Genomic DNA, 24027 nt, shown 5'->3' on the forward strand with positions numbered 1-24027 from the left:
TGGGCAGTGGTTGCAGGGAATTAACTGTACAGGTTTGGCTGCCATCTGCCCACACCAGACTTTATACCCATAATTCAACTCCCTGCTGTACAAACATGGTTGTCTTTAACTCCCTCTGTTACAAGTGAGGAGAGAGAGGTGTGACCAGGGGTAGATAACCTTAAAAATGCTGAACACTTGGAGAAAACCCTCTTTTATTATAAATATGGAGAAATAGACCTTTCCCCCATCCACTGAAAAACAATTTCATGAAAAAATACCATATATACTAGTAGGTGCAAGCTTTTTTTCCCCATCAAGGTTGGAGTTTATTTACAAGTTTCATCCTAAACTCATTCTCATTTGCTGTAATTAACTAGATTGACAGTTATGGAATTTTTTCATGTGTCACTAAAAGAACGTGTCTTTTCAAAATGATTATTTCAGGCCACACTTCCCTTAGCTTTGCTGGGAATAGTTACATTAAATACCGTGTTTCTGAAAATAGCAAGAAAGAGGAATTCAAGTTGGCTCTACGTCTGCGAACTCTGCAAAGCAATGGGATTATAATGTACACCAGAGCGAATCCCTGTATAATTCTGAAGGTAATTAAAATAACTTATCTTTTCTGCAGTTCTTTTTCTTGATTATATGTTTCCTGTTGGCTCTTGATTTGGGGAATGTTGTTCTCATTTCAGCTGTAGATTTAGAAGATGAAGCCTGATCAGTTTGATGCTAACAGGGAAAAAACAGCAATTTCGACAATGGCAGCAACAACAACAATCAAAAAAGCAGCTTGTTAGTGGTACTTTACTTGGAAAATGCTCTATTGGGCACTGTTCATTATGAGAATATTATATGTGTCTGCATGCAGGAGCCAATCTGCACAAGATGTAAGATTTGGCCATTTATATTACCATATAGTCAAAACAAGGCATGCTGAAATAGCTGTTCTTCCCCTGTGTCCATGCCTGTGGTTAGAGAATATGCCATTGCTGCTGTCGAGTGAATTCCAGAAACCAACTGCTTAGAACATGTCTCCTACTGAATATGTAGATTTCTACCTTATGTGAACTAAAATTATTTGTCAGAGAGGCATGGGGTAGCTGGAGATTGATAGCTGATCGATATTTAATTGATAAGCTCAGTGCATTTTCATTCTTTGTTGAGTTTTGTTTTTTGTTTGTTTGTTTGTTTTGAATGGCAAATATCTGCTGGATGGAAAAGGAGGGATGGGCTCATCCAAGATGTGTGTGTAGTATTTCTGCTAGAGCCTGTAGGGTACAAAACGAAGATGCTGACTTTGGTAACTCAGCCATGTCCTGTAATTCAGCAGTGGGAGAGATGCCACAGAGCCTTTTGTGTCTGTATTTACAATCTTCACATCACTTTTGGCTGAATGGTAATGTTAAAATTGCTAGATGAGTTATTATTAACAAGCAACAAATGATTTTATAGCTGTTGGACTGAAATATTTCATCAGCAGGAGTATTGTCTTTCATTCTCTGGGAACTCTCAGCAGTGCTGAGATTTGTATGAGACGATTAAAGTCTGCTTTGAGACATGTAGAAAGGCACTGTTTGAACTTTTTAATATACTTTTTGTTAAAAAAAAAAAAAGCTGAAAGGTGGAAGATCTTTTTTGAAGCCTCCAGTGAGGTTGCTCTTAGTATCTATCAGTAGGAAATGTTGCAATTTAGTTTTGAAAAATGCTTATAAAAATAACAAATGGCCCTGGTGAAAGGTGCCACTTGAAAATGGTAGTAGATGATACAGAAGCAGACTGAAATGGTGTTAGAGTGTTTATAGGAAAATTTATTTTTTTAGAGTTTAGTGTATAAAACTGTAGTGATTAGGGAGTCCAACAGGTCAGGATGATGGTGTTTTAAATCATGCCTGTTCTAGATAACATTTATTTCAAATATTACAAACAAGTGGACTCTGCAGTGCAAGTATAACATCTACCTTTCCACATAATTATTTTAAGTGAGTTGATTATTACAATTTTTGTTATCATTGTTATTATTCCTAGTTTTATGGAAGGCATGGATGAAAGTAAAAACACTAACCCTTGCTTTGGTGGTAGGAAAAGTTATTTCCATGGGGAAATTCATCCTGTACTGCAGTTCGGTAGAGCTTTGGTTAGGGAAGTAACCCCTGAGCCCCAGGTATCCTAGGCTTTAGGAGAAAGCATGCCCAGAATCACCATTGCAACAGCTAAGCCAGCCACCAAAGCCTACTTCGGAACCAGACATCCCATGAAGCTCATCTGACAGTATTCTGGGAATAGACCTAGCTGCAGTGATTAAATCCTGCCATTGCTCCTTCACTATCCTGTTACCTCTGTCTCTATGACTTGGGTAGTGCTTCTGCTGCAAAGTGGGAGATGTGTTGATGCTGATGGACTGAACTCAGGCTGCTCTCCTTCTGGAGAAGTTTGATAATCTTTGGGTTGTAGGCAATTGAGTGGAAATCTCCAGCTGAAGCCAGGCAATTTTGGAGCCAAAAGCGAAAAATTCATGATGTTACATAAAAATAAATAAGAGAGCCCCACATGGCAGTGGTCTGGGTTGGGTTCTAGTTACGGATTAGGAGTTTCATGGTTTTGGCCATGGTTTCCCACAATCACTTAATCATTTTGCTTTGAAAGGTACTGGGAAGACAAAATGATAATTGAAGGAGCAGTGACAAGAACAGTTGGTGTTCTGCTCCTGTCTCAGAGGCCAATCTCAGGGTCATGTTTTTTGTTGTGTTTTTTTTTTTTTTTTTTTTTTTTTTTTTTTTTTTTGCTTCCTAGCTGCAAGGAAGGATCTGAATCCATCTCATGACACTTAATCTTAATTTTTGGGCCCATCATGTGTCTGATGGGTGAGTTCCAGGGTCACGTATGCAGTGCTAAGACGCAAGAGTGCCATTATCTCCAATGCATCCGGCAGGGAATGACACAGGGAATTCCCCTCCTAGAGTCTAACACCTTGCTTTTCATCTTTTAGGTAGGGCAGGATTTTCTGTTGAAGTAAGTCCTTTCCCAGATCTGTCCCTTGGATTCTATAAGCACGAGGTTTAAGGAAAAGAAAAGCATTACATTTGGTGTGGTTTTGGAGATGTGGTATCACTTAAAAGGTCAGGAATTCCTAATTTTGTTCATGAAGCTCATATAGCAGAGAAGCATCAGACTAAGGTCTCACAAAGGTGCTCAATGGTAGACAAGTGGCATTCTGCTCAAGGGATGTGGCCCTAGCAGGACTCTTCAAGGATATCAACTTACTCATGAACTGCACTTTGGGGATCCCTTACTCCAATGTTTTCAGGTAAGTTACCCTTAGATCTTCTGAGCTTATATTTTTTCATTTGTAATCCAGAGGTTAAGCTTTCTCTTTTTTTTTCTGTTAACCAAGTACGTATGTTGTGAGATAGGGAGGCTCTCAGAAACGAGGCCATTGAGTAGATTAATTAGAGGTCTATAAATGTGAAGTTGTTATCATTTGAGCATTGCTTTCAATTAAATTAAACATGAGGAGAAGCTTTCCAAATAAATGATAAAGGATGGGATCCTGTGCTCTTTTGAGCACCTTGGCACCACTCCAGCAAAGCACTTAATCACTTGCTTAACTTCCTGTATTTGAAGGCAATTGGAACTGCTCACATAACTTAATTTTAAGCATATACTTAAGTATGTTGCTTGTTTAGCACCAGAAGGCCCAGCACCAACACTAAACCCCAAACGAAGGTGGAGTTGGAAGAAGTTTAGACCCACCACATAGTACAAACCCATGGGAGAACAGGCAGAAGCCAACATTATTGTTGGGGTGTATAGTGGCATTGATTTTTTTCAAGCAAGTCTCCCCTGTTGCAGTCTATTTAAAAATTAATGCTGCAGTATGGTTTTCACTGTTTAAATGACCAGCTTAATTTTGTGAACTCATACATTTATGATAACTTTAGTGATGGAAATATTTCATAATCATAGCACGGTGTCCTTGGATGAATAATCAATTCCATAGAGCAAACTGCCCGTCTACTACTTTGCTGAAAGCCTACCAGCTACACTGTGTTGATACAATATAATAAGGGTGTTATTTATTCAGCTGTTTCAAATAAAGCAGCTCATCCATCGATTTTGAGAGGTTGGCCATTTTTTCATTGTGCGCTCCTGCTTTTAAGACAATTGGAGCAAAATGAGATGCAGGTCGATGGCTATTTTTTTTTTCCTTTGGAGGATTTCATATGCCGAAAACAGCATCACCATTTCCTTTTTCCTATGTAGCATCTATCTGGGAAAAATAAAAGTTAACAATTTAAAACGTAATGAGGCCATTCCAAAAGAAAATTCCACAGTTTATTTCATTTTTTAAAGGAATATAGTGGAGATTTGATTTGATTTCTAAAACTCAAAGGATTAAAAATAGGTAAAGGAAGAGTTTCTCCTCATTCCAGAAACATAGCTGTTAAATGGTAAAAGGCAAGCATATGTTCTCCCGTCCAGGCAGTTAATGTGAAACTTTGCATGGTTTAGTTAAGTGTGTATTATACATTTTAATGCATTACTGCTGCATGGCTTATGCTGGATAAGACTGAAGCTTGGATATGATCCCAGCTATGGCTGGAGTTGAAACAAGTAATATTTTAATTAAATATACCGTTTTACACAAACGAACCCGAAATGTAATTCAGCTAACGAAATATTTCCCCAGATAGATTAGTAGGCAGCATGCTGTATCCATGGTGTGTGACTGCAGATGGACTGTGTGAGCCTAAGGTGGTCTCAGAAGAACCATTTGATCATTTTATTACCTATGTTGATACACAAATATGAATGTTAGCCAAACATCTTAGCCAGGCTAATATTCTAATATAATTTACAGTATGTGCTTGGCTCCATTTTGCTCATTGAATGAAACCACTGAAATGTAACAGATTGCATCACCTTTTGGAGCCGTCTCCGTTCTTTGTACTTCTCTGCCCACTTTATATGTGAGGAACTTTGTGTCTACAAGAGCATACATGTTTAAGTGTGCATTTACCTCACTGTCCTAATGAGTGCAATGAGAGGCAGTATAACTGAGCCCAGAAAGCTTTCAGAGGTGGGCAGCTGGAAGCGCCATGGGAATTGTGTGTCCCTGTGGTTGAAGCAGCATCTCCTAAGTTTCATCTAGATGCAGAGGGTCTCTGCATTACCAAGGGGCTGCAGGGTTTTCAGGTCTCTGCTGTAAGACAGAATAACTCAAGCTTTCTGCTGTGGTTTTTTTTTTGTTTGTTTGTTTTTTACATAGCTGGAGAAAAAAGCAGTGTCACACGTTCAGTCCTGAGCTGAGAGTCTGGTGCTACGAATTGTCAGTCAGTCTAGTCATCTCTCTGAGGTTATTGTCTGGATAACCGCTGAGCCCTGGCACAAGCATTGGTCTTTTATTGGATTTCCATACTATTTGTTTGCATGTACCTCATTTGGTCAGAAGTTTACTTAAAGTTCAGCTTTTCATGGTACCAAAGTCCAGGCTATAACCTAGGATTCCTCTTTGAGGATGAAACAGTGCCCCTGACGTTACATCAGTTAGGAGGAATCACAGGAATTAACTGCTGAATCGAAGTTCTGCAGCTGAATTCTCAGTGCTTAGGGGAGGAGATGTCTTTCTGCCCTTCTGCAGCAGACCTTTCTCCTCCCTGCCCTGCCAGCCTAGCTGCTGAGTATGCAGGACAGGAGCCCTCCGGTGTTCCTCAACCTTGTTAGAGGCTCGGGGCCAGCAGGGGACAAATAATTCCTCTCTGCCCCACTACAGCAAGGCCTGTGACCATCCATTTAATAAAACTATTTTTATGGTCCCAGTGCTAGGGGATTCTGTGCATGTCAGAGTCTTTAATGTATTTATCCATAAAGCACTGGTGTGAGGTAGGGAAATGATGTTACCCTTGTTTTACCGATGGAGACCTGAAAATAATGACTTGCTTGAGATCCCAGAGGAAGAGTGTAGCAGAGTGTGGATTCCCATGCATATCTATCATATCTTAGGCTAGTACTGCAAATTGGACCATCCTTCCCATCTTTCACTCTAGCCTAAGGTGGGGGTCACTAGTGCCTTTTTAATAAAAGGAAGGAAGCACAGCGTTTCAGATAATATACATTTATCGTGTATGTCAGATCATCTGCTGGCAAAAAGAAATAAAAATGGATGAGAAAGATGTATAAAACATATTTTAATGGTGAATCTTATACATCATCGTTTCCCATATATAAATGTTGCAATATTTATCCCAGGTGCTCATATGTGGTGTTGTATTTATAAAGATAATTGGAAAAGCATGTTCTGTGAATAAGGGCAATAGACATGCAGGCAGTAGGTCCTTCAGGGTATAAGTAGTCTTAGGGGAGGTATATGTATGTCATATACAATCAGTAGTACAGTTTCCATAGGAAAAAATCTTTAGAATAAGAGGAAAGTTAACTGCTATCCAATGATGGCCATTTTTCATAGTGTAATATGTTGGCATGTATTTTTCTGTGCGATTTGTATTCCTGTTGAGACAGACCATGCTTTCTGAGCAGCACCTTCAAGGTTTGTGGACTATTTTGTTGCACAGAGAAAAGTAAAGCTATTGCACCATCTCAGGAAATCATCTCAGGGCATCTTGTTTACTGAGATTCCTCCTGAGCAGATCCATTAATAGGCCTAATTTCAATCTACAGAAATAGTTTATAGCTGAGTTCTGAGTCCTTTGAGAAAAGACTTTCTAATGAAAAATGGTCCAGACTTACTTTTCTATGCATCCATTAGCCTTTTTTTGATTGAGCTGTAGGAGTACCAAGCAACATCCATCCCTCAAACATGTGTTACTATCACAGACCTCATTTCTTCTCAGTTTCATTACATCCTACAGGTCAAGGACTTCAATATAACCACTTGCCCGTAGCAGGACCTAATTCTTGTTCTTTTGGCTCCTTCAACATGCTGTTCATCCCTCATGCTATTCAGAATATTTTAGGTAGTGGGCATTTGTGTGGAGCTCACTGTGTTTGGTGTCTGCATCTGCCCTGTCCAAGCAATTGCAGAGCAGTGGAGCAGTGTGGTGTGGTGGCACCCCACCTGGACCATGTGGCTTGGCTTCAGGTTACACCCTGGTTCAAATTCAACTGGTTATGAGACTAAGATCTGGAAAGTGGAGACACGAAGTCCAGAGATCATGAGAAGTCAAGGTTTTACCCATAGTTTTTCTCCAAGTAGTTTTGTGAACCTCCAAGGGCAGTAAAGTGCTGACAATAACAATAGTATGATTATCAAGGGGGAACTTGTGCTTTAATGTATGATATAGACTTAAGTTTAGTGAAGACTGGAGCACTGGCAAGTGGCAAACAGTACTCAGACTGTAATCTGAGGAGTATTTCTTTGCCTAGAGTAAAATGTATGGTCTCAAGTATTTTGGCCTATGAGCAATTGACAGCTGTTGCACCCCTGCTTTGCTAGAGGAGAGCAATAGCATTGTGTTATGGGCAAGGTGGTGCACAGCACAGTTTGTGCTGCAGGGAAGGCTGCAAAAGGACACAGCACCTTGAGCTTTTCAGAGGGATAAATAATGGGACAGAACTGTCTTGAGATGGGGTTTGCAGGAATAAATAAATCTTAGATTATGGCATCAAGGTAAAATAATTACAAGAACTTTCAGATAGCTTGAATCCAATTAATATGTCATAAGATAGTTCTTGATGGATTTTACTTTTAGACCTTCCCTATCAGGGGGGAAGGGCTATAGTATTTTATAGTCAATGCATGGGCAGATTAAATGGGAAGCACATCTACATCCCATTCTCCTCCAGCACTCCAGCTTGCCAATTGCCTAGCACTTGTCAGCCATATTCCCTTTATAGCCACCCTCCTGGACAAGGGGCATGAGGGAGGAATCGTAAAATAGAATCACAGAATAATAGAATAGTTTGGGTTGGCATGGACTGTGAAAGATCTAGTCCAAACCCCTGACATGGGCAGAGATCTTTCACGAGACCAGGCTGCTCAAAGCCCTGTCCAACCTGACCTGGAACACTTCTAATGATGAGGCATCCGCAATTTCTCTAGGCAACCTGTTCTAGTGTCTCAATCATAAGAAGTCACAAAAGTTGTTCTAAAGCCATGAAACCAGCATAAACATGAGGAAAAGAGGAAAACTGGAAGCTGTCTTACATGAGGTATATGCAGAGCAGATAGCATAGCCTCCCTGGAAAATAACTGACTTCTGGCAAACCAGAATATTAGAATTAGAACTGGAACTAGAATAGCTCAGTTGGAAGGGACCTACACAGATCAAGTCCAACTATCTGACCAGTTCAAGGCAAACCAAAAGATAAATCATGTTATTGAGGGCATTATCCAAATGTCTCTTGAGCACTGATAGGCATGGAACATCAGTCAGCCTTTTCTACCCAACCAGCAGGTTCAGGAGGGCACCTTTCCTCCTTGGCTCACTAAGTGCTTGTGTCAGGAAGTTATCTCCAACATGCTTTAGGCATTTCCCAGGCTTGCTGGTCATAGCAGTATATTTCCAGCATATGGCTCTGAAGAAGGAATCTTCCCTAAGGATGAGGGCAACTGATCCAGAGATTTCCCCTAATTGCATATAAAATGGCTCATCTGTGCTGTCATGCTGGGTGGGCTGTCAATAGTAGATATCCAGGATGAAATCTGCTTTGCTGTCTGTCCCCATAAACCTCACCCAGAGGCTCTCTGCTGCACCATCCTCAAGACAAAGGCTGTACAGCCACATCTCTCCTTTTTGGACAGCACAACACCTCCACCTCGCCTGCTCTGCCTGTCCCTCCTAGCACTCCAGCTGTGGGAGTCATCCCACTGGTAGCAATGGTATCATAGCTCTGGAAAAGGACCAGAACTTCCACTTTGTCCCATTCATTCTTCATACTGTGTGTTGGTATACAAGTATTTTGGATGTGCTCCTGAACTCTCAGTGCTCCCTGGAGCATCATAAATGTTCCCGTTAGCCTTGCCACCCTCAGGCAGTGCTGCACCATCTCTTGGCTTAACCTCAGTGTTCCTGATGGTGTCCCCTTCCCCATTGATATCACTGTTATCCCTAGAGGAACTGAACTTAGGGACAAATGCACACCTTGCTGAGATGCTCTAAAAGGTTATGGAAGCACGGGATTCATGCGTGACCAGAGCACGTAACATCACAGCTGATAGCAGTGATCATTGACTTCATCTCTCTCCGTCAGAGGTGGCTGCTTGCCCTGAGGCACTGTCTGGTAGCATCAACCACCAACAGCACAAATGCAGCACACATGTGGACAGCAGGACTTGCACAGAGAAGCACGACGGCATAGCAGCAGCACTACAGCAGACCAGGAGTCCTGTGGTCCATGCCCTGTTCAGTGAGACACCCTGGGTTCCCGGTCTTCCCATGTGTTTCGCAGCTATATTTCTGTATTTTCTCCGTATTTGCAGTTTGCCTACAGTAACTGGCTTTTGGTGAATTCTAAGTAGTAATGGTTAACCACTGTTTGTTTATTGCTGATGATAAAGGCACAGCTTTTGCTATTTCAGCGTCATGTAGGAGACATCTTTAGCACTGTACAGAGACTGGAAATCCTCTGTGTTTGCAGATTCTCTCTGAGAGCGTGTTACAAGACGTCTGAGTGTCTGAAGCACTTTGATTTCTGTTCTCCTCCTGCAGATTGTGGATGGCAAACTCTGGTTCCAGTTGGACTGCGGGAGCGGCCCGGGAATCCTGGGGATTTCTGGCAGGGCCGTCAACGACGGAAGCTGGCATTCTGTCTTCCTGGAGCTGAATCGCAATTTCACAAGCTTGTCCCTGGACGACAGCTACGTGGAGCGCCGCAAAGCCCCCCTCTACTTCCAGACTCTCAGCACGGATAGCTCCGTCTATTTCGGAGCCCAGGTCCAAGTGGATAACGTCCGCAGCCTGACCGACAAGAGAACGACGCAGGTCTTGAGCGGCTTTCAGGGCTGCCTGGATTCAGTTGTCCTAAATAACAACGAGCTGCCGCTCCAAAACAAACGCAGCAGCTTTGCAGAAGTGGTTGGCCTGACTGAATTAAAGCTTGGCTGTGTCCTCTACCCCGACGCCTGCGAGAGGCATCCCTGCCAGAACGGCGGCACCTGTACGAGCGTGCCATCTGGTGGTAAATATTTTGCATTACTTTATGGCTTTTCCCCCTCGTTTTCCTCTACAATTTATTGTCGGAGATGGCTTTATGCAGCAGCATGTTTGAAAAAAACAAAAAAATCTAATGAACTCTATAAAACTCTGATGGATATTGCAAATTGTGTAAAAGCTGTTTGCTCTATAAATAAGGGTGAAACCATGCCCCTTCTCATTGCATTAGTATTCCAGGAGGAAATTGATTTATTGGCTGTTAGGATAATCCTATTTCTATAGAAACCAATAGAATTGCAATTACTGTAATGCTCAGCTGGATTTTTCAGGATCCATTTACAGCATCGAAGGTTGTACACGAAGATGGTGATTTCGAACGTCCATCACAGATGCAGCGGTACTGTTGCCCTTCTCTGTTTCTGAAGCTGTCAGAAATAATTACTGAGCTGTCTACAAACACCTTTTGTGACTACGTAATTTGATTCCATGTCTGCATGTAGAAGAGTGAGTCCGCACTATTATAAACCCCCAGAAGTATATTTTACAGCTTCCTTGGAGGCCTGAGTGCTTCAAGGTCTGAGTAATACCAAAGTTTATAGGGCATTGATTTAAACGGTGCTCATGTTAGGGTTTTACTATCCAGTGGTTATACAGTGACTTGCGTGATTTGGTGATAGTGACTTACTACCTAGTTATCTAATGCACAAGGTACCCTGACCGTAAGAATATCTTAGTAGGAAAAAAGCGAATGGCATACATACAGGGCCTTTTTTTGTAGGGCTGTTCTATCTCTGCAGTGTACAGCTTTCCCATCCAGTTTCCTACACTGTATTAGCAGAAAGTGTTATTCACCTTTTCTGGCAAACTAAAAATTTGCCACAGTGAACTGACAAGATCTGATGTTCCCCGTGTCCCGGCAAGGACATTTTCCAGTCCAGAAAGGAGGATGCTTAATAGGGAGGTCTTCTGGAAGCAGAGAGCTTTCCATTCACTTATTGTTAGTGGTTTGGTTCATGTTTCCCTAGGGAAAATCCCGCTAGGCTTTTTTTATGAACCATCTAACCACTGTCCAGGGCTTTTTGCTTAACGGTGTCTATGCAGTTCCCCCATACCTGTAAATGTAATTTCTGCTTTTCATTGTTTTCAGCCTCACTCTCATATTTCCCTCCTAGTTCCCCCAGGAGTAGGTGTTTTGCTGCACTCTCTAGCTCATTTTCTTAGCTGAGTGTTTGGCTGTTACTTCAGAATGTCTTTGAAACCTGCACACCTGGAGGAAGCTGCAGGACACGTTCCCTGTCCTCCCCATGCATCCTAATGCTGGCACCAGTATCTTCTAAAGTCCTTCCAACCCCTCACCAAGACTGAGATTTTCTGTGCCCAACCTGTGTGGTGCTTTTAATTTGGGTATTTTTGTGAAGGTCCTGTTCACAGAACTGCTTTTGTTGGTTATTTATTTATTTACTCATTTATTTATTTGTTCCTAAACTTCAGAAACCTCCTAAGCCTTAGAACGGTTTAATTTAGTTTTCAAGGCTGAAATCTGATGAGCAAAACTGACTGTCAGACAGAAGTTTTCTGTCCTTATATAGTAAGCCCCAGCAGTGTGGATTTCTGATGCCGAGGTCTCAGCTAGCATCCCCTCTGGATCCTTGGCTTCGATTCAGCTGTCATCTCCTGTGCCAGCATTTACTTTCATTGTCCTCCATAGTTAGTTGATTTTGTGGCTCTGACCCTTCTACCTTAAGAAACCCTGGGCCATCTTCAAGCCATGCCTTTTTAGTAAAAATAATTAAATACATATATGCATACATTTATGCCTGTCCTGAACTCCAACAGTACATAGATGCCAGTGATCTCGTATCTCCCTCCAAAAATTTAACAGTGCACTTCAACAGAGGAGTTTGTACTGAGTGGAGGAGCTGGATTGTGCTTCTGCAGAGCACAGGGTGTAGCCACGCTGTTTTCTGGGGTGTCTTGTGCAGCCACAGGCAGAATAAGTCCACAGCTCATTTGGGATTTATTTATAGTTTGGCCCAGCAAGCACTTCTGCCTGCTAAATGTTAGAGGCTGGGCTGCTACCCTGCCTTGGGTTGTAGTGAGCAGGGTGAAGGGTGCAGCAGGGGTGCCATCGGCGTTGCTGTTGGTGGATGGAGATGTGCAGTCAGGTGGGAGCAATGAGACACAGGGCTGTGCAGCACAAGTATGGATGCTGCTGCTTGCTTTTGCCATTATAGGTCTTTATTTACTGAGGGAAGGCAAGAAAAGGAGAGCTGCACAACAAGGGCAAATAAATTCATCCTGAGGAAGAAGGATGCTGCCGCCACTGATAGAATTATTTAAAAACTACGTAAATCCCTAGGAAATAGGTCTATAATATGTATATGGACATAACACAGCTTTGATTCAGACTCCATGCTTAATAAATGAGGTTAACCATTCCCTAAGTTAGCATCCTAGGAAGCATGAGAACAACTCCTTCTATTGATTTTATTTAAGCCTATTTACAGTATTGCTCAACGATCTAGTGATGAGTAAATTGAAACCTTTCTAATGAACTGCTTCACAGCAATTGTGTGTGTTTTTTTCCCAGCTCCCTGTGCATGCCAGTTCACACTGAGGGGAGCAGTGGGGTGGGGAGAAACCAGTGGCTCTGAAGGTTGGACCCATTTTATTACTGAAATGGCACACACAGTTTTCTTGTCAACATAACTCGCTGCTGGAATGCAGATGCAGAGCTGATTTAACTTGCCTGCCTTCCTGCCTCGGTGAGGGGGCATGTGCCCTGTGGGGATGTTTCAGCTGCCTGCCGTTCAAAAATCTGTTTGCTGTTTTTACTGCCTCAGCAGCGTATGTAAATACGGGATTGTTATAAAGCCATAATTCCAGCGCAATGGGCCCTGACTGTACATCGGTGGTTCTGTAGCCCAGCCCCGTCAGGAGAAGTCATGGGCAGGTTTTTTTTTTTTTCCACCAGGCAAAACAATTCTGTTGCTAGTGTCCTCCATGCACAAAAAGACCATGTAATTAAATTCCTTAGAGCAGAGAGCCCAACAGCACTGCAAATGCTAGTTACGGAGCCACAAATTGCAATGTGCATTTAAGAATCGCCAGACATTGTATTCGCTGACATAGACGTTAGCAAATGGATTTCATTTAAAATAGAATAAAAATGTAATAAATCTTCATTTTTTTTTATCTTAAGAAAGGAAACAGCAGCTTTCTGGAAGAGGAAATGTTTAAAAATACACTGTGCAAGCAAAGTCACATTTCCAGTCCCAGGGCGTTCAGTAGCATCAAGATCTCTTTACTAATACTAATATCATACTAATATGATATTTTCTTCCTATTAGCATTTCTGGAGAATAATGGTCCCTTGGAATAATAATAGGATTTATTTTAATAAATGAATTCTTTAATATGAATTTTACAGAGCAGATTTCATATGCTGTTAACATCCTTTTTCTTAAAAAAAAAAAAAACACCCTACTGTGCTTTATAAGGAAATTAAGAGAGAGAAAAAGAAAGCACATATTTGTAGCTAACTTTAAAAGAAAACAGTCAACTAAAGGTTATCCAACATTGTAACATGAAAGTTGCTGGCTAGACACCTGAAATCAAAGGGGCCGTGTCTAATTTACACACAATTTGCATAAATTGATCATCTAAAATGCAAACTCGGTAATAGTACTCCTGTTGTGAGTTCTTCCTTTCAGTGTAAATGCCTACTGTCCTGTTCCCCGTTAATAAAAAGCTGCCTCTGACTGCTGTTTAGTTCATGCCGCAGCTATGGGAATAGGGTAATATTATGGCCCTGTTTTGGGAATTGCTAAAGTGGTGCTTTGTATGCACGAGGAGTGTGAAGGTATGGAACAGGAGGACAAGATGGGGATCTTAGGCTACAGGAGGATGCATAGATAGCTCAGATGCTCTGAGACATCGCTGGGAGCACAGAAGAGCTTCTCTGCTTCCAAAATCTGATTTCTGGACCAGTGGCCACAACAGGAACCTCAGCTTGCTCTCACATGTTTCCACAGGTCTGAATTAAGTCCCGTGGCAGCAGTAGATGTCGAGTGCTATCTGTTTAAAGCTGAAACAGGGTACAGTGTGTCCTGGAACCCCACGGGGACATCTCATGCATGCTTAAAAGGGCCTGGGAAAGGGGGAAAAACACTCACCAGTAGTGCTGCTAACAATCAGGAGAATCCCAGCAAAAGGAGACTTCAGCTTTAGTACAGTTTTCTTGGAGCCATTGGAAACCACAACCCTGTAATGTAGACCACATTCTTCCAGATTTTTAGTCTCTGCCCTTAAGTATGGGTCAGTAAAGCTATTTTTAAAGAAAGCTGTTAGCATTTTGAAACCTGACAAACTGCCTCGCGTTCCTTAACAACTTGGCTCTTCGGACTGAAATTTCCCAAGAAAACTCAACCAAGTGTTTAAAGTGTGGTTAAGCTATAAGCTGCTGAATACGAGGTCTTAAAATGGGAAATGTCACACAACCTTAATAATAGAGTGGCATTACTAGTTCTGCCAATAGTAAGTGTATGTTTATCTGCTTGAATAACAACATGAGCAATCACAGCAATAGAAAGCTTTACTGTAATCAAATCTGAATACTGCGCCAAGCTTTCCAACCACAGAGAAAACCTCGTACTTGTAAAGCCTGCAATTAGAAGTATAGTTACTTCCTTTTAATGTGATCAGTCCTATATACATCTGGCTTTGATTGAAGTAAATGGCTTATATGAGTAGGCAATTTTATTTGAATAGGAAGCATTTGAGCAAAAATATCAAGGAAGTCAAGGACTGTGGGCACAGTGTAAGGACAGAAAGTCAGTGCTTTTTTTTTTTTTTTTTCCTCGTTTTTTCTTCCTTCATTTTATGTTTTTATGAACAGAGTTAAAATCCAATGGGAGGAAAAATGTGGCATGGTACCTAGGTGGTGATTTTAATACATTTTAAAGCAAGTTGGCAACATCAACCACATGGGTGTTTTTGAGGTCTAGATAGTTGGTAATAATGACATCGGGGAAAATGTGTGGATTACTGCCATAGCTGTGAATTCACCAGCTCTCTATTCTGGGTGTCTCTTTCACACAAACACAAACAAAACAAAATGCTGTGACATGAGTTAGTACCAAATGTGCATCAGTTCATTTTTAAAGTTTTTTACATATTCTTGATTATTTCAATCTTATTTGTAGCTATGCTTTTAGACATCTGGATTTAGATTCACAGTTTCAAAGCAAATACACACTAATCCTGTCATAGAAAACACCAGTTCAACATAGGCTGAGGCTCATTTCCCTACCAAGTTGTAACATAAAGCAATGATCATCTCTTTGAAGACATTTAAGTTTAATCTGAAGTGGCAGGAATATGTATGGCTGAAGAATACACGGTTCTTGAAGCTGGCCAGGTATATCTCTAAACACACCAAAACATAAATGTTGTGAAAGATGTTTTTCACCTTCAGCTTTCCCATCAGTTAACTTACCACAAGACACTATGTAAGCAGGGCCAAGGGCAGGCCTGTTTCTTGACATTGAGTTTGTCAGGTCTAGCAGCACAGCAGGAGAAGAAACTACATGGGGAGATCAAATGCAAAAGCGAATGCACATAGCAAATAAAAGCCAGCTCCTCTTGCATGTGATAGATAGAAAGAGAAGCATACACATGTTCAAAAAAAGAATTGGCAGCAGTTAGGAGCGTCCTCTTCAATAAAGCCAAGTAAACCTGAGGATAGACAGACATTCAGATGCTCAGGCTGGGAATTCTACCAACAGAGATGTTCACTGCATAACAGCATCCCATCTGCTGATGGCATGGTGCCTGCCTTTTGCCACTGTCGCTGCTTACCAAGTGCCAAGCAAACATAGGTATAGACAGGAAGCCTGTGTGGTGTCCTCACATTCCGCTTGTTGCTCTTCAGTAAAGTCTGAGCTGAAAAAGCCCTTTTTTTCTTGACTCTTTACATGACTGAAGAGGGACATATCAAGAAGTCAAGAAGAGAAGCTGCTGGAGTCAGAGGATGTGACACAGCTACCTGAGGAGGGATAGAGGAGGACACACTCAGATTAGTGAATGAGCATGAGAGAAACCTAATAAAAGAACTGGAATGCCCAAAACTACATGTAGGCAGTAGAGGGGTATGTCTGTGTAAGTGTTGGGCAATAGTATTGTTCATTGCTTGTGGTTCCTTATAGGTCAGCTGTTGGTACAGGCTGTTGTGGCACATGCTGGGAGCATTGGTCCTACCCTACTACATGTGCTTGTCAGAGCTTTCTGTCTTCCTCTGCTGGTTCCCTCTGAAGCCATGCAATGGTGACAGCACAAGATTTGCTGCCTTGGAGAATGCGTATCAACATTCTTCAGCATCAGTATGCAAAATGAAATATTCATATTTCTTGGAGGGAAGCCAGATGGACTGTATGATCTTAAATGTTGATGAATTTCCAAGATTTCCAGTGCCTTCATTGTGAACAGGAGCAAGCCCAAGATTTCTTGAAAGAGTAATGTTCTTTTTGGACTGAGAGGACAGGGGCACTTGGCCTTTTCTTCAGCTGTGTTGTCCTTGGACATGGGAAGTTTGCTTATTATTCTTGCATTAAACAGATGAGAAGAAATACATGATACATTGCCTGGATATTAAAATAAAAATGTAATAAAAATTCTTCGTTAGACCTAGGATGCAGTCCTGACCAAAAAGGTTTTATTTAGGATTGCACTTTGTCCACGGCCATGTGGCCACAATGTGCAGCACCAGGCAAAATTACAGCCTCTGCCGAGAGGTTTGGAAACGCATAAAAGGTCTGGCAAGTCTGCTGGCCGAGTCAACCCATGCTGTGAACTGAGCCATCGTATCGGCTCTTCGCTTCCCTACTCCATGGATTTGGACATATGCTTTGCTGTGCTGGAGCCCTCCCGGATGAATGCCTCACAGCTCTGAGTGTGTGTGTGTCATGGGAAAGTTTGATGTCTTTTGCCAGTGGCTCAGCATTGGCAGGTGTATGGCAGCACTTCTAAAAGGAAGAAAAGTCAGTGATAAATATTGTAATTTAACACTGCCTTGTTTTATTGCCTTTTTATTCCTAGCTTTGTTGCCTTTTTATTACTAACTTTGATCCCTAGACTTAGAATCCATGCCGAATACTTCAGCCTTCAAATATCTGACTGCGTTGCACCATCATTAAATCAACTTCAGTCAAGAATGTTGACTTTCGTAAGCAGACTATTCATTTCAGTTTTGCTCATACATCACCCAGTAGAGCTCTGACCCATCTGATACATTCACTTTTATCTCCTCTTGATACCAAATGCTAACTGAAATTAGTGCATCTCTATTATAAACAATTGGCAATGATAATAATAAGTCCATCTTCCTTTTATACTTATTGGAAAAAGGATTTTTTTCAACTAAAAAAAAAAAGGAATCAAATTCTCAGGTTGTCTGCAGTGAATAAATGTAACAGAATGTGTTAGAGGATGACAACCCAGAACTTAAGTGCAGCTGAAACAAATAGAAGAGGTGTTAAGAATGATTTGAAGGCTTTGTCTTCCTGCTGACTGCCAACTAGCAACATGGGTGCAGAAAGCTGTTTTTTAAAGTCACTTTAAAGTTATATCATTTTAAAATGTCAGTTAACAAATAAAAGAACAGATCTATTCTGCTATTACATAAGGCAACAAACACTGAACATTTTCATTTCACTTAAACTCCCTGAGACCATAAAAGTATACAAAACATTACTGTAAATTTTTGAACCATAGATGTCACTGTTCAGTCATAAAAAGTAGCACTGAAACAGCCTTACTTATTCATGTTATGATTTCTACCTCAGGCATTTCTAGATCAGGTATTTTACCAGCTAATAATGAACCTTTTGTAAGAATGGCATCAAAATGTGATGCCTGCTGCAGTCACAATTTTGTAATTCTTCAATCCCAGCTCTCTACGGGTCCAGGAAGCTGTTGGCATTGTTTGAGTGAGATGTGTATAAGACACCAAAAATAATCCCATCTTTCTTGTGCTGTCCAAAACACGACTTCTAGGAATCCTTAAAGTGGAATTGTTTCTTTTCTTAATTCTGCAACTTTAAAAAAACAACAGTGCTTCTATTTCCTTTTTTTTTTTTTTTTTTTTTATTTTCGATCATGACAATGAAACAGCATTGTATTTGAGTATCTACTTCATATATCTTCAGTTAGATGGGATTGGACTCTTGACTCAATAAGCCAGTAAATCTGGTTCCAAGTTTGTTCTCTAAAGCTGTCCTCATGAAAAAATTCAATTAGGGTAACTGAGCAGGGTGAATTGAACTGGATAGGACATAAAAGATGTGTGGGTCCTAATTCAGAATTACTTTAGCCTCATACCACCACTGGGCTTCTCTGTACTGTTGATGTGAAATTCTCTTTCTTGTAACTGTGCCAGAAACTCCTGCCTTGTTTCCTAGAACTAGGAGAATGCATATATATATTTCAAATGTGTAGATATAGGGATTTTAAAAAAAAAAAAAAGAGTTTTAAAATCTCACCACTGTGACACAGTATTTCAGGTATACCAGCTTTATCTCCTGTAATTTTGACATTGAATTGAGCTGCATTGAACCGTTTCAGCTCTAGGTTCAACAGTATTAATGGCAGGAAGATTCCTTGTTACAGGTGCTTAATACGCCATTTTCAGTTGCTTTGGTTTGAGAATCCCATAACTGAAGCTTGAAACTTGCCTACGCATTGGTTTGGGACACTTAGATTTTGAAAGTAGGTGTTCCTTGCTCTTTTCAAGTGAAGAAGCACTCAGATATCAATATCCAGTTCACAACATAAAGATATGCATTGTCTCACTGGATTTCTTTATGATCTTAAATAAGGTTCTTATCAATGTCATTCTGCCATATGAAGTCACAAGGGGGGGAAAAAAAAAAAAAAAAAAGATTGACATTTGGTACTTGGGTGTTGAATTGATGGTTTCAGGAACTGTTTCTGAGTGATGTTGCTCTCTGCAAGAAGCGTGGAAGAAAGACTTTGATCCTCTGTAGAGTCCCCCTCCACTTGAGTGGTGCTACACATGATTTACTGCAGCTAGTGATTAATCAATCTCTTAATAGCACACATGGCACCTAATCAGCTCTGATTAGAGGTGGTGTTGCCCAGTTCAGCTGGTGCTATGAAGTTTATAGTTCGTGCCTGCATGATGCACCTTATGAAAGCATTGTGTCACTATCAGGTGTTTTATTATTTCAGTCACATCCCTGCTGTGTTGTCCTTGTAAAAGGCAGATGTAGAAGAGCTCTCAGCTCATGTGTTTGATCTTTGATAGAGCCCCAACAGAAGTGTTGGCTGCTACTATTGAAAAATATGGTCTTTTGTTTCAAAAAAAGTGAGAGATATATCGCATATCCAGAATATTTACCACAACCAAGGTTGTTCACAGAGGACATTTATTCTTACATGAATGATGTTCAGAGTAGTTTGAGCTGCACTGATTGCTTTTGCCCCTGCTTGTAGAAATAAGCTCCAATTGCTCAGACATCTGAGATAAGCAAATATTCTACTGAAATTAGTGTGGACCATGGAGATGTACCAGAATGTCTATAAACATCCTCTTTCCCCCCCAGGACAATAGCCAAATGGATTCCCTTGCTTCTAGATAGATAACAGCGGTGGGCTTCTGATGTATTTCTTTGTGTCCCTTGTCTCCCAGGCTACCAGTGCAATTGCCTCTCCCAGTTTACTGGAAGAAATTGTGAATCAGAGATCACAGCCTGCTTCCCAAATCCCTGCCGGAATGGAGGCTCATGCGATCCCATTGGCAACGCTTTCATCTGCAACTGCAAGAATGGCCTGACTGGAGTAACGTAAGTAAACTTTCCCAGGTGGGCAACGGGAGCATCTCAGTTCACTGATGGGATTTATTTTCTGATTAGCCATTTTGTACTCAACTAAGGGACGTGGTTTAGTGATGGGACTCAGTAGGTTGGGTTAATGGTTAGACTTGATAATCTTGAAGGTCTTTTATAACCTAGACGATTCTTTGATTCCTCCACAAAAAGAACAACCCCAAAGTTAGTCCTTATAACAAGTGCAAGCTAAAGAGAGATGAGAAATCCATGAGGTTTCTGAACTTGGCTCCAAAGTTTTGTTTCAGGCTATGATCTTCAAATGGTTTTCACTGTTAGAGGCTTTTTGATAAATCCATTAAAATCTGTGGTAGCTGGTATGTAATATATTTTTTTTAATGGATCAGTTTCAGTCACCTTAGACCTAGCATAAAAACCTAATAGATTGCATTCATTTTTTAAATTCAAACCTTGATCATATATATACTTGCTGTAGAAACAAAAAATCCTCTGACCCACTTTCTGCCTTTTTCTCATTTGCTTTGTCTGTTTGGACTTTTTATTTTCTTTTGCGTTTTTGTTGATCACTTGTTCTTCTCCCCATTTCTCTCTGTTTAGGGTTCCTGTATTTTTTCTTCCCACTTCTCTAATATTTGCTCATTCTATCTCCAGTCCTAAATAAATTGTAGAAGTCAGTATATTCTCCTCTTCTCTCAAATTAGTAGTCTCTGAATATTTTTACTACATTTTTTCTCAACTCTGTTTTTTCCTTGAATCCCCCTGATATTTATATTGAATCCCATCCTATGGTCCAAAAATGATATAAAAGTTCTGATATTTTCTAATACATTCTGTGAGCCTTATTAGGATCAAGGAGCCTTTTCCTATCCGATGTTTTAAACTCTTATTTCAGTCTTGACATTTTCATTTTATTGTCTTAAAAAGCCATGGAATAGCTGCAGAAAAATTTAAATGCCATTAAATAATATGATAATAATATGATAATTTGCCAAGCACCAGCAAGTTGTTCACTGTAGCTGTACCACTTTGAGAAGATAAGTCACCACTTATAAGCTGGGCTGTTTGCTAAGTGTTCCCCAGACCCTATGTTCTCCTTTTCTTCTTTTAAGGTGTGAAGAAGATATCAATGAGTGTGAAAGGGAAGAATGTGAAAATGGTGGCTCCTGTGTCAACATATTTGGTTCATTTCTGTGTAACTGCACGCCTGGTTATGTGGGACAATACTGTGGTCTTCGCCCTGTGGTGGTTCCCAATATACAAGCTGGGCATTCATACGTCGGCAAGGAGGAGCTGATAGGAATAGCTGTGGTCCTGTTTGTCATATTTGTGTTGATCGTCCTCTTTATCATTTTTCGCAAGAAAGTGTTCAGGAAGAACTACTCCCGCAATAACATCACGCTTGTACAGGATCCAGCCACTGCCGCCCTGCTCAACAAGAGCAACGGCATCCAGTTCAAGAACATCAGGAACAGCGGCGACAGCAGGAACATCTACCAAGAGGTTGGGCCTCCACAGGTGCCCGTTAGGCCAATGGCCTATACCCCGTGCTTCCAGAGTGACTCGCGGAATAACCTGGACAAGATAGTGGATGGGCTTGGCGTGGAGCACCAGGAGATGACAACGTTTCATCCCGAGTCCCCTCGAATCCTGACAGCCAGGCGGGGTGTTGTGGTGTGCAGCGTGGCTCCCAACCTGCCCGCCGTGTCTCCCTGTCGCTCCGACTGTGACTCCATCAGGAAGAGCACGTGGGATGCTGGGACAGAAAGTAAGTAGCACTGCATGATGTCCTCATTCTTCCCCACCATAGCTAGGGGTCTTTTTCAGGGTGCAGCTGGTAGAGCAGCACAGCTACACTTAATGCTCTATCCTGAAGGCTAACAAACTTCAAATTGTTATATTTCTCAAAGAAGGGATTTGATTTATTTGAGAGATGTTTGCCTTAGCAGAGCACAGGGTTTCTTTTCTTAGCCATGCTTCCTCTTTTTAATATTTCCTAATGAGTGTTCAACCCCGTTGCGACACAACTTTGATCAAAATTGTCAACTAAAACTCCATGATCTAGGATTTTTTTTTTTGCCTTATTGTTTTAGGGAATAAGAACAGACATCAGAGAGAGGAACCTAGCACTGCCTCATATCCAACCTCCACATTTTCATCTAAGGCAGCACATTGGCCAAGGTCTTCTAGTGAAAGAATAGAGCATTTTTCATTCCTTCAGGCTGTATTTCACAATTGTGTTGTGGTTGACCTTTTTAGCCATTAAATATAGTTCTGCTGATTGAAAGTATCAGCACGTAAGCCTCCATACGTGCTCTGTTCTGTATTCTCTTGGGTGCTCTTGCCACTGACGCTTCTGGTATCTGCATGAATTTCTGCACAGCATGATGCCACACCATGGGGATGGACCTCAGCTGTCAATGAGTTGAATCAGTGCAGCTTCATTACTGCAGCACTCACTCCATCCACTATATACCCTGCTTCTCAGCAGGAGTAAATCAGCTGTTACTATATGCAGGTGCCCCATGCTGGGTAGAAATATCTACAGATAGCAGGTGGAGAGCTGTACTTACCTGGATTGACTGTTTGCAGCACCTGAGTGTGTTCATTCATAATTAACTAACACATCTGTCTCTCAGTGCTTACTGTGAATGATGTGTTTTCCTTGTTATCACTCATAGAATGTGTATTTGAATGTCTGTTTTTAATTACATGTGAACTTATACCACAGGCTGCAGTTACATTTCTGAACTGTAGAAGAGCTGTCAAGACTAAATGTCTGTGATGAAAAACAATTTAAATTGTAGCATAATCTACTCTACATTTATGGTGGATCCAAGGGCCACTGATGTAAATAAAAAGATGCCCAATAACTTTTCTGAGCTTTGAGTGAGCCTATAAAAAGGCTCTCAAGTTAGAAAATGGACAGTAAAGATAAATGCAACTGTAATCTCTTGTATAAGATGTTTATACCACATTTTTAAAGTCATCATTTTCTTTGCCACTGAGACTACGTGGTATCAAAAGTATCTGAATACAGATGTTTATTCCTAAATTATGATGGTGTTAGCTACTCAAGAGACTGTTTGGGCTTCAAACCCTTCAGAAATCTGGGTATTGTCATCAGCTGCCTTCGTGACCAATGGGTCAATTCCTCTATCTGAAGGGAATAATTTTATTCTGACAAAAATAATAGAAGACTACCTATGGGCAGCATTTAGATGGCTCCGTGGTATAAATAGACAAATGCTCATACATATAGAGTACCATTGTGCTTTGTTTTTGCTGTCAATGAAGGTAAAGGGGTTGATGACGCTGAAGAAGTGACCTGTTTTGCAGGAAGTAATAAAGGCAGCAACTCTGAAGTACAGTCCCTCAGCTCTTTCCAGTCTGATTCGGGTGATGACAATGGTAAGAAATGATTTTCTCTTTATTATGCTGGGGACAAAGGCATTTAACTCTCTTTCTAACATTATTAAAAACAATTAGATGACATCTGGAAAACCCTTTAATGATGCTGGAAGTCAGAAAGCCGTGGAATCAAACCCTCAGTTTGTGGCCATTTTTTAAATTACAGGAATGTAATTAAAGTCTTGATTCTTGGAGCTCTTGCCTCAGTACCAAGCTTTACAGTAAATCAGAGTTATGATAGAGCAGACTCATGTTGCCAAGATAGAAGTTGACTAATAGGTAGCAAGTTAAACTGTAGATTTTCCATCATTTTTTCTCTTGAAAGAGGATGATTTTCATGTTTCGTGAGTCAAATGAAAGGGAATTTCTCTGCAGTTTGCCAGGTCTCATTCACAGTCCCAACAAAACTCTGCTGGTGCTCAGCACGCAACAATGAGTGGATGGGACAGTCCCTGGTGGCTTGGCCTCTCCCTGGCAATCACAGTTAAGCTAACAATAGAGCGCTATTAAATCCTTGCTCAGTGCATACTAGTTGCCCCTCTCATGTCCTACATCATTATCTCTGTGGGTGACGTGGGCAGAGCCATATGCAGCCAGAAAGCAGTGTGCAAAGTCAGACCAAACCTTTGTTCTGAAGTCCCATGCATGTTGAGCAGTGGTGC

The 24027-nt window shown here is 41.1% G+C and overlaps 1 protein-coding gene across 1 annotated transcript in view; it reads left to right on the top strand.

The window, feature by feature from the left end:
- FAT3 (FAT atypical cadherin 3) overlaps positions 1-24027 on the top strand; it is a 408669-nt gene that overhangs the window by 371791 nt on the left and 12851 nt on the right. The window contains exons 25-27 of the mRNA XM_084532289.1: positions 19801-19954; positions 21067-21722; positions 23252-23365. Coding sequence (XP_084388415.1) covers positions 19801-19954; positions 21067-21722; positions 23252-23365 — 924 coding nt within the window. The remainder of the gene's footprint in view (positions 1-19800; positions 19955-21066; positions 21723-23251; positions 23366-24027) is intronic.

Source organism: Aythya ferina, assembly GCF_964211825.1.
Source record: "Aythya ferina genome assembly, chromosome: 1".
Taxonomy (NCBI): domain Eukaryota; kingdom Metazoa; phylum Chordata; class Aves; order Anseriformes; family Anatidae; genus Aythya; species Aythya ferina.